This window comes from Antennarius striatus, chromosome 15 (genome assembly GCF_040054535.1).
Source record: "Antennarius striatus isolate MH-2024 chromosome 15, ASM4005453v1, whole genome shotgun sequence".
Lineage (NCBI taxonomy): Eukaryota > Metazoa > Chordata > Actinopteri > Lophiiformes > Antennariidae > Antennarius > Antennarius striatus.
In genome coordinates, this window is record NC_090790.1 from 16262833 (window position 1) to 16274089 (window position 11257).

The following is an 11257-nucleotide window of genomic DNA, read 5'->3' on the forward strand; positions in this document are numbered from 1 at the left end:
TCTTCAAACACAAAATACACATTAATCAGTCCAAAACAGGGAACGTTTTACTTTATTTTTTAATTTCACAGTTAGATCGGGCTTTTAAATATGACGGGATTGATTGAATGTGGCTCAGTGAGGGTTTCTCCATGCCATCACATATTGTCACAGCGACCTCGTCTGGCTGTTTTTTCATGACATGCGCAAAACAAAGTGCAATCTCACGGTCGTGGAAGCAGACAGCGGACTCCAGAGGGGACTGAAGAGGAGCTGCGTCAAGTTAGAACAGATCAGCTCGAAAATGCAGGAAACAGATGCCACAAAGTTAAAAAAATAAGAGTATCTGCTTATATTCACGTAAACAGAATAGTAAATATAAGTACTGTAGCTAGTTTACCAACAAAACATAAATTTCTTAGTATATCATGCCTTGAGTTGTTTTTTTTATTGATTTGACGTGTATGGGTTTACAATGGTCACCAATGATGTTTGCTGCTGCATCGTACATTTTTTAAAAGAAATTGGTGTTTTCTTAGAGGAACAAAATGTAGTGACGCGTTTTATTTTGAAAAATCTAACCGGATGTTCGCTAATTCAATATCGCTGGCTTGTCAATGGTGGTCTGAGGCTGACAGAGGGACAAGCAGGACTGCGATGGGCCACGGACCAAATGTAATCGTAACTAATCAATTTAAACCCTGGACCCGGCATTTAGGGATCCATTAGCGATAGCAGTGGTGTTTTATGAGGTTCTGCGTTGTATTTGTCCACAGTTTATGGAGATAACCTGGTAGAGTTTAGATAACTTAGCCGTATTGTTACTCCCGGGGAAGGAAGTTTGCTATAGCGGAGGAAACAGAAGAGGAAACCGGGGAGGGCCGAACTATCCCGACATGGAGGACTCCGGCTCGGCCCTGGAGAAGAATGTGGCGGACCTCACGGTGATGGACGTGTATGACATCGCGGCGGTGGTGGGCCAAGAGTTCGAGCGGATTATAGACCAGTATGGCTGCGAGGCTTTGTCCAGGCTGATGCCCAAAGTGGTGCGGGTGCTGGAGATCCTGGAGGTGATGGTGAGCCGCAACAGCATCAGTCCGGAGACCGAGGAGCTGCGGCTGGAGCTGGACAAGCTAAGGCTGGAACGGATGGACCGGCTGGAGAAGGAGAAGAAGCACCGGAAGGTGAGGTCACTGCAGAATCTGTTGTTAGTTAATCAATCAATTAATTTTTTTAAATTAATTAATTAATTAAAAAAAATTAAAATTGAATTCTTTACACAGGTTTAAATATTTAAACATACATCAAACTTTTTGTAACGGTGTAGGTGATCATTCATACAAAGTGGTGCGGAAAATGAATGAATGGATGTGAGATAAACTGAAAACAAATATGAGTTACTGTGATTGAACTAGAGGTGAAAATGTAGGGCATTTGTAATTGAATTATGTAATTGAAAATGTTAATTTAATATAGAGAAAATTGTGTTATTGTTTGAATAATTAGTAATCAGTTCAAGTGCAGCACAATACCAAATCAAAAGGGACTGAACCAACAACCATCTTACTAAGTCTGATCTCTTGTTACCCTGACCCTCACAGGTGCGTTCAGGTGTTTCAGGCTGAACCTCGGTTTCTGTGAAATCAATTCATAAGAGATAAAGTTGTAGATTTCCACACATCTGCTGTCAATCAGTAATTTTACATGCATAAAATAAATGAAAGATATCTTTCAAGGACAGCAAAGGCCTTGTCATTATCAAAGGGACTATTATCATTGTGGGTATTTTTTTAATTTTGACACTTGAATGACACTTTTCTTCTAACATCGATTTAGTCATACTCAAGTGTACAGTAATTCTGACAACAAAATCTTAACCTTCGTTATTTTAAATTCTTGCTGACTGTTGCTGATCTTAGACGGTGTGACTGTGTTGGTTTGAAATCAGCGCTGCAGTAAAGTTTATACCTCTGTCTCTCGTGACGGTGACTGGATGCTGGTGACCAGTCAACTGTTAACTGATTAACTACGTCTCATGACTGTGAATCTTCTTCCCACGATTGCTCAGACATGACAGCTGGTGTGAAAACTCTTTCACAGCAGAGTTTTCTCAGAGTAAAAGTCCAGAAATACTGAAGATGAGCTGAATGAAAGCTTTTATACAGGAGACAAACTCACTCAAGGGTTTGATGAAAAAGATCCTCATCAACCTCCAGGCCTCATCGCTGAAAGTTACCCTCCCTTCAAAACAGCCTTTCATACATTTCCAGCTAAAGAATTTTTAAATATGTCAGGATTTATTATGAGGCAGGAGGTCGTATGATCACCCATGTTTGTAGGTCTGCTCTCAAATAGATATTTTGAGGATATTTTGCTCATGTCGCCTCGGAGTGGATCCTGGAAAATGCTTGTTTGTTTCCAGAGTTGAGGAACTATGTGATGATACTTGCTCTAACTTGAGGTAGACTGTTTGTTACACTCAGGATGATGCAACAACTTATGATTTCCTCACAGTAACATAAAGTGGAATCAACATACTTTGCACAAGCACATCCATTTCACCTTCCATCGTTCCAGAATGCCGACTGAAGTCATTGCAAGGGCGTGAAAATGAAGATTGTTATTATGAAATTGTGTGTTTTCCTGCGGTTCTAGGAGCTGGAGCTGGTGGAGGATGTCTGGAGAGGAGAAGCTCAGGACCTGCTGACTCAGATCGCTCAGCTGCAGGAGGAGAACAAAAGCCTCCTCACCAACCTGCCCATCAAAGACCCCCTGAGTGAGGAGGACCTGCAGAGGCACGAGGGTGAGGACGATTACATGTGTTAAAAACATACTTGATTATTCTGACATCATTATAAACATGTTGCTGAAGAGAAATGTGCAGCGAGGGATTGTTTCCACTCTCAGCTTAGAATGAAGACTGGTAGCAAAGGCTAGCATTAAGACCGCCTACCGCATTTTAATAATAAGAAAAACTATTAAAGTCATGAGTTTATGCTTTTGTAATTACGTGCTTATTTTTATGTTCATGTCATTTTTTGAAAACATTTTAGAACAATAAAATTCGTATGAATTTGTAAAACATTACTATATTATATATTCAATAAAATTTATTTCTCAATTTTTTTATTCATGAAATTAAATATAGTTTTTTAAATGCTGTTTGTGACCTAATTTTATGGAACGTTTCTGTTGATTTGTATATAATGACATTCATTTATGTATGTTTTAATCATAATAATTGAAAATATTTCTACTAAAATGAAGACATGAGACATGAATAATGTGTTGATTCAACTATAGTCTTTATATCAAAATATAATATATAAATATTTATATTTAAATATTTCTTATGAATTAATTATCAATTTATTGATTTTAAAACATTTTGAGTACGTCACTCGCTGCCATTTATCGTCTGATTTCACAGAAAACTTTCTCTGATGTACATTGTTTTCCTCTCTTTCTGTAAAGCACACAAACACACACTCAGACACACACACACTCAGACACACACACACACACACACACTAACACTAACAAAGGAAGTCTTCTTGGTGTCTGACTGCGAGCTAGTCTTGGTCACACACAGAGGCCACAGTCATCCACACACACTGTGGACAGACCAGCCTCAGTTTACATGCACACCTGCAACACCCTCACACACACACACACACACACACACACACACACACACACACACACACACACACACACACACACACACACACACACACACACACACACACACATACACAACACACACACATACACACACACACAGAATCCAGTCATTTGTCTTGTTCACAGAGACAAAACCGGTTGATCTATTTCTGATTAAACTGTTTTCTGCCCCACCCCTCTGTCTGCTTCCTCCCTGCTCATCAGGTATGACAGAGAGAGAGAAACAGGTGATGAAGAAGCTAAAGGAAGTGGTGGACAGGCAGCGAGATGAGATCCGAGCCAAAGACCGAGAGCTCACGCTGAAAAACGAGGACATAGAAGCAGTAAGTCATCCTCAGGAGAAGGTTCTCCTGATGCTGAACCATTTGTTCCCTGTGGTTGGAAGTAGCAGCAGCACCAAAATGTCCTCTCATTCACTGGCCTTGTATTTTATGAATTTCCCATCCTGGTTGTTTTTCTGAGCAGCTCCAGCAGCAGCAGTCCCGCCTCATGAAAATTAACCACGATCTGCGACACAAAATCTCTGTGGTGGAGGCGCAAGGCAAAGCACTGATTGAGCAGAAGGTGGAGCTGGAGGCTCGAGGTCAGGCGTGGGGGCAGGAAGTCAGTGCGCTCAGGCAGGAAGTTGCTCGCTTGAGGGAGCAACTTCAAGGAGATGTGCCTGTCCAGAATGTTGAGGAACCCCAGCCTCAGCCCCCCTCACCTGCAGAGGTAAATCAGCACAATAGACCAACTGATCGTGAGCTACATGTGAATTTCTTGTCACATTTGACACTGACATTAGCTTTACTGCCTTGCGATGCACAAGAAATAGCAGAAAAGATTCTACAGGTAGTGGTAATCTGGAGCTCCTCTCCCTCTCAGAGTCACCTCAGAAGTTTAAGAATTAACCCAAAAATACAAATTCTGTCATGATCTACTGAACACATTCTACTAAAAGTGAAGTGGATTGGACCGAGTTTTAAAAAACAACTGTAACACAAGCATGACATGACCCCACACAGCGCCAGCTCTATATGGAACTTCCTGACGCTTCACATCAATGTGGATCTGAGTAGAAAATGAATATATTTTCATTTTTTAGGAGTGCAGTCAACAGTTTAGTTGATACCAATGTTGTGTCCTCTATAAAGCATTTTTTTTGTTAATGCTACACACAGTAGCTGTAAAGCTAAATCAATGGGTGTATAAATGCTTCAAAATAAAGATAAGATAAAAGACCTTTATTGTCCCACAGTGGGGAAATTTGTGACGGTAAAGGATCATTGTGTAAACAGGTATAATGAAGTGTCTCTTACTCCACCAGCGTGGTAAAGCTGCTACAGAGTTGTTGGGGGCTAAGGGCAGGCCAGACAGCCCTGACCCCCCCTCTGAGCTGTTGTTGGGTGGGTTTGACCCCTCCCTGCGACCCCCGTCTGGTTCCCTAAGCCCAGTGGGACATGAGGAGGAGGAGACTGAGGATGAAGCAGTACTGCTTTGGGTAACGCTGAACTGTTAGTGGTGTTGTTGTCGTGAATCTAACTCCAGACGCTCCTGGAAGTAGACAGAGAAAGCAGGCGGTGGACTAACCGGTGACCCATGAGGAGGGCTGGAATGCTTTGGCATGGGTTTGAACAACTAACAGAGTGAACAGGATTTGTAGCTGCAGCTTGGAGAGACTTCCTGTACAACTACTCTGGTGACCTTTCTAAATATAGATCAACCTCTAACAAGCACTCAGACTTGTCTCGAAACACACCATGATCCTGAAGCACATAGATAAGAAATGGTTTTTAAATGTCTAACTGAAATTAAATGCATACTTGAACCTTACTTCATACCTTCATTTGTATTACACCTAATTATGTAGATGGAAAACTTTTTTCCATACATGCAGTCAAACAAATGAATTTATTTTAGACCATATTTCCATCAACTCCTAGACAACCAGTCTCAGTCGTGTCTCGATCCCAGCTCTGCTTCATTTATGTCAATTATTTTTATTTGCTGAGACTTTTTGTGTTGTCATATTTTATTTTAATCGATCTGACAACATAGCCACCATAGTCAGGTGTGAAAATTCTTTTTCTGAAAATACACAATTGTAAAATATTGATTGGAAACAAATTTACTTACTAACAGACGGACAGACAGTTGCCTGCAGCACAATCACAATAGTCAGAGTTTGGACGGTAACACATTAGCTTCCCTGCTAACATCTCCTTCTACATTTTAAAGACAAATAGAAACATTTGATTTCAGTTGGACTTGAAAATTGTTTTCTAGGATTAATGCTAATAAGAATCATGGTCGGTTTTTCTTGTCTGTCGCTCAGCGCATGAGAGACTTGAGGCGGTGAATGTGGTGTTGAAGTCTTTCAGGGGATTCTTTAACAACCAGTGACTTCTTGAGTGTGTCGAGTCAAAAAGCAAACTTGCTTTAAAGGGAGGAGGGAAGTAAGAACAAATGTATTGGAACAGGGCCTGACGTCTGACTTAGTCTTTGCCACCAGGAGGCGATGTGCGATGAGGACATGCCTGCTGTGTTCCAATATTTTACCAAGGTATCCTCATATCCTTCCCACCTCCCCTCCTTCTGTCCCGACTGTCCTTTGGTTTTGTTTTCTTCCTCGTGATGCATCTGGTGTCCTGGCAGGAGGCGCTGTGTGACGAGGAGGCGGGAGGCCTCGACCTGAAGGACCCCAACCGGCCTCGGTTCACCCTGCAGGAGCTGAGGGACGTCCTCCATGAGAGGAACGAGCTCAAGGCCAAAGTGTTCATGCTTCAGGAGGAGCTGGCCTATTACAAGAGGTTCTACCGGCGTGTTGATGTCAGTCCGAGGAGGTCAGGTCCGGCAGCGCGGTAATTACATCCATTGTTGTTTTCACAGCGATGAGACGGAGGATGAGATCGTCAACCCCAGTCCTTCTCCTTCACCGGAGCTGAGGACCCATTCCCGCTCTTCTGCCCAGCCAGAGTCAGGAATCAAACGGCTGTAAGTTGTGTTTGCGGTCGGATACGTCTGCACAGAAAAACACTCGTCTGTTAACACCTCACAGACCTCCCTTCATCTGGGATTGAAATGAGAACCGGTTTGTTTTGCATGGACTGAACAAAAGCTGATCGATTCTGTCCCTGCATGCTCAAACATTTACATGTCACTCTTAATTTAATGTTAAGAGTGCTAATGAAATTAAAGATTCTTCTTAATAAAAACAGTCTGCAATTTCACCAGCAGCAAACATTTCAGGCTGGCGACATTAGATTCTTGTCAGTCTGTCGACCATATAAATGTATTCTCATCTTCTACAACACTGTTTTCAGTGATTGCAAGTGCAAACTGCTCATGCTGAAGCTTCCTGTGTTTGTTGAAGCGAGAGCTCTCTCACATTTGATATTGTCGCGCTGTGCTGCTTTAGATTCACCCACAGCTCTTAATGCATGTTTCACGTGTAGCGTGTTATGGTCACGGGTAGGCAAAGGGTTCATGTACCTGCATCCATTTGCACAAACATTAAAACCAACAGAGGCGTGACTTTACGCTCAAACAGAGGTCGATGTTTGACGTGGTCCCTGTCCCCCCCCCCTGTCCATCCCCCCCGTCTCCCTCCTCTCTTTGTGTGTCTTCACCTCTGTGTGACAGGATCTTCACAGCCATTATGCCGATGGTAGCGGCTGGTTTGAGCTCAGATGACCCCACTTTACAGCCAATCAGACGCCTCATATCTCTTGTATGACTCTATATTTTGTTCTCAGCTAACACCTTTCGTTGCCTTGCATGTGCTGGGGTTGTTTCTCAGGCCTCTTGCCCATCCTTGTAGTGTTCTGATTGGCTGGTTGTGGGGCTGTCTTATTTTATTATTATCCAGTGGGATGACTGTGGAACTTAAAAATCAGCCAGTCAGAATATGAACATGTAGTCGGCCGTTGTGTCATCTCTTCCCACAACCCTGAGTCTGCTCTAACACAGATTAAAAATCTTTCAGCTCATTAGATGGTTCTAGTGGAGTTAATAATTAAAGACAGAGAACATAATTACCAGTTATAATCTAATTTTTTCCAGTAATTTCAATATAAAACATAACTTTTGCTCATATAAATATGCTCTCTGTAGCATTTAACATAGAAGAAATCATTAGTGTGATTTCTGTAAACATACCCCTCAGCAGAAATGCTGAAGTTGATGGTTGGTGTAACAATGACTCCTGTAACACTAACCCTGCTTTAAAAGACTGATGCTGTTTGTACTCATGTCGTAGAGTTGGAAGCAAAATCTAATATTTATTTTTGCAATGATCACCCAAGAACATTTTAGATATCTTTATGAGAGACATGTAAACCTTTTTAACAAAAAAAACCCCCAACAACTTCTTACAGACTATTGCAGTCTCTGAAGTATTCAGTGTGAATATCATCCATCATCAGAGAAAATCAGATAAATCTGGATGCACTGTTCACTCAGAGGAGGAGGAAGGAAGCTAATGATGAAGACAACCACCCCCCTCCCCCTCCCTGCAGTGAAGCGTGGCGGCAGCTCGGTGATGCTCTGAGGCTGCTTCGCTTTCTCTCTCACTGGAAACCCGCAGTGTGCAGAGGATTAGATGGATTCCATAAAGGATCAGGAAATCTGAACAAAAAAAAAGAAAAAAGAAAACTGTCACTCCATCTGTGAAAAAGATGGGAAAAAGGACACTGATCCTACACACACCTCAAAGCCCACCAAGGCCTGGTTTCAGGAGAAGTGATTTGAATCTCACAGAAAGTCTCTGGTGGGATTTGAAGAGGTTGGTTGCAGTAGTTAAACCAGGAATGTTCTATGTCTGGAAGCTTTTTTCATGAGGAATGGGTTAAGATTCCTCAGGAATGCTGCTAGAAGCTGGAGTCTGGATATGGATCATAGACGCTAAAGGATCTAAACAAAGTACTGTACATGCTTGTCGTGAAGGGTTTGAATCCTTAAGTGACTGCAGCTGAAAAAAAACAACACTTTAATGTCTGAGGTCTTCAAAATGTTGTGGAATAATAATACCAGTAAACCTGATATAGAGAATTGAATCATTTTGCTTCCAACTGTGTTACTGTGAACCACTACCATGACGCAACCATTGAACACACCTCTTCTGTCCTCTCTCCATTCTCTCGTCTCAGGTTTAGTTTCTTCTCCCGTGACAAGCAGCGAGGCGCTCAGCGGAGCATCGACGGCTTGTGGACGGGGAAAGACGACGTGTACACAGAACAAGCCCAGGAGGCATTGCAGCACATGTAGTCCCTGGAGAACACTCGCCGGGGTCACTCCAAAACTCTCCATCGCTCACACAGGCTTGTGAATCGCACGGCAAACCAACAGTAGTGACTCACACCACCAATAAGGCATCACGAGCGGAAAGCCGACGGATTAGAGTGAACCTTGAAAGAGGCTCCAGGTTTCAATTCTTAGAAATCCAATTTATTTAAATACCTGAGAACCATACTGTAAATCTCACTGGCACATATAGACTGTACAAATCTAAAAGGAGAATATATTTTGGGTTTTATTTAAACAGAGAAGAGGGGGAGCTATTGCTATTTGGTGGAAAATGGAAGTTGTAAGAGGAGGAAGTTGTATTTTGGTAAATCGAATGGTTGAAAAGCCTCAGGACATGGAAGTGTTTGTTGTGCTTTAAAATCATAGTTTTATATCATAGTACCTTAATGAACTGCAAAAAGAAACAGAAAACTGCAGTTTTTCACCTTATTTTGAATTTTATCCTCAAAATCAAACCAACACTTTTGTGTTTCTTTAATTTATTTTGAATTTTGGGTCCTTGTTCCTGTGGGCTGTGTTTGGTCCATCACCAGCATTTTTGAAATCTTCGCAGCTGCACAAATACAACGGTGACTGCATATGTATAGAAAATGATGCATAGAATCACAGAGAAAGCTTACAAAAATGTGAACTTACAAATACTTCCATCTCATGCAGTAATAATTTAAAAATATGGAATTTTTTGTCTGCCAAAAAGGTTGAGCATGATAAAAATAATAAATATATCAAGCTAACATTTTGACCTAATTTTGACTTGGAATGTTATGAGTCCATCCTTGTTTGGCTGTTGTTCAATGCTGATGTAAAATTGCTTAATATGGACTTATAACTATGTCACAGTTTTGAATTTATAACTCATATTTGTACTATCTAAAGAAAAACAGCAATAACTTTCATTCAGAATTCTAAAACTGCATCAAACAAAATTATTTTTAATAGTTGTATGGTTCTGACTGCTGAGTACAATTTGTATCATTATTTTTACAGGATGTTATTTTTGTCTTCTTCTCCTGGCAGAAGTGGGCTTCTGTCTTTATTGACTTCAGTCCAACTCGGTTATTATAAAATGTGCACAAATGTCCACTTCATGTCAAAGCAATAGAACCTTTTATCCAGTTTTTTAATTCTTGAATTCAGTGCCAAAGCCGTCGCCGTACGTCACGCTTCTATTTTAACCTACAGGTTCCGATTCAGTATCAGCAACAGAACCAAAGCAGGTTACGATGTGTAACCATTAGTCATGAAGTAAGTGATCAAAGCATCAGCCTCTGTGACACTTAAAAGATTTTTACATAACTGATTTTACCTGTGTTGTTGTTGAAACACTACAGCATCCGAAGTTGATTAATCCACTGCTGAAAATGGTCCCCATGTACAGTATTTTACGCACTATAAGACGCACCTAAAAGCCCGTAATTTTCTCAAAAACTGACAGTGCGCCTTATAATCCAGTTGGCCTTATTTGTGGAAAAAGTTTTGAAATAGGCCATTCATTGAAGGTGCACCTAATAATCAGATTCCCCGTATAATCCAGTGCACCTTATACTTTACATATATATGAAAAGGGTTTAAAATAGGCCACTCATTGAAGGTGCGCCTTATAGCCCAGTGCGCTTTATAGTGCTGAAAATACTGTAGTTGTCTCTGACACGATGTCCTGTCAGGGTACCTTTCTTTTTGAAATCTGTTCCACGATTGATTTATTTGAAGTTTTATCAGATTTCTAGAAAATATAGAGCAGTGTGCTGATATGTATCATCTATACAAACTCTAAAAAGAAAATGAAGTGAACCAGCTTGATGTGGAACAAATGAATGTGAAATGAAGAAAAATGAAGAGTTGTAAGGAGTGTGAAAGCAGCAGATTTACATGACGACACATGAAATCCTATTTATTGCATCTGTTACTGTAGACTTCATTAAGGACGTCAAAGGGATCTGGACGATTCAGTGAAACATTAAAAGGGAAATGTAGTCGATCCTGTCAGTGTTGATAATTTCTCCTGCTTCCCTTTTAGATATGTTATGGATGCATCTGTGCTTTATTTAATGAGCTGTCTCTGCAGTAATAAAAACTATCATGTGTAAGTTGTTTGTCATCACACAGATTCATTTAGACTAAACACTAACTCTGTAATTGTTCTACATGTTTGTATTTGTCAGATCTGTCTCTACTGTGGCAAAACTTTTTATGTCTCAGCTGCTCTTCTTTAAAGAAGAGCTTTTGACATAGTATTCATTAGTCTCTTGGTCCCCTGTGGAATCTTATTTAAGATCACATGTTTATTATGACAGTTTGAGGGTTATAATGC

At 40.9% G+C, this 11257-nt stretch overlaps 1 protein-coding gene across 5 annotated transcripts; it reads left to right on the forward strand.

Annotated features, from left to right (window-relative positions):
- Nucleotides 1–608: 608 nt before the first annotated feature.
- On the forward strand, nt 609–11057 carry rilpl1 (Rab interacting lysosomal protein-like 1). 5 transcript variants are annotated; one of them, XM_068335400.1, is made up of 10 exons: nt 609–1163; nt 2635–2782; nt 3868–3986; nt 4129–4374; nt 4970–5143; nt 6155–6205; nt 6298–6452; nt 6532–6636; nt 7285–7372; nt 8790–11057. In XM_068335400.1, exons 1-10 carry the CDS (start codon nt 876–878, stop codon nt 8793–8795), a joined length of 1380 nt encoding a protein of 459 aa, XP_068191501.1. In that variant the 5' UTR covers nt 609–875; the 3' UTR covers nt 8796–11057. The 5 variants fall into 5 exon arrangements, with proteins under 5 accessions (XP_068191501.1, XP_068191500.1, XP_068191502.1 ...); XM_068335399.1 differs by lacking the exon at nt 7285–7372; XM_068335401.1 differs by lacking the exon at nt 8790–11057 and having other exon boundaries at nt 7285–7378.
- Nucleotides 11058–11257: the final 200 nt, after the last annotated feature.

Coding starts and splice junctions, on each gene's coding strand:
- rilpl1 (XM_068335399.1), top strand. CDS start 876: ATGGAGGACTCCGGCTCGGCCCTGGAGAAGAATGTGGCGGACCTCACG. Junction 3,987..4,128: donor AAAACGAGGACATAGAAGCA/GTAAGTCATCCT, acceptor TTTTCTGAGCAG/CTCCAGCAGCAGCAGTCCCG. Junction 6,206..6,297: donor TGTTCCAATATTTTACCAAG/GTATCCTCATAT, acceptor GTGTCCTGGCAG/GAGGCGCTGTGTGACGAGGA.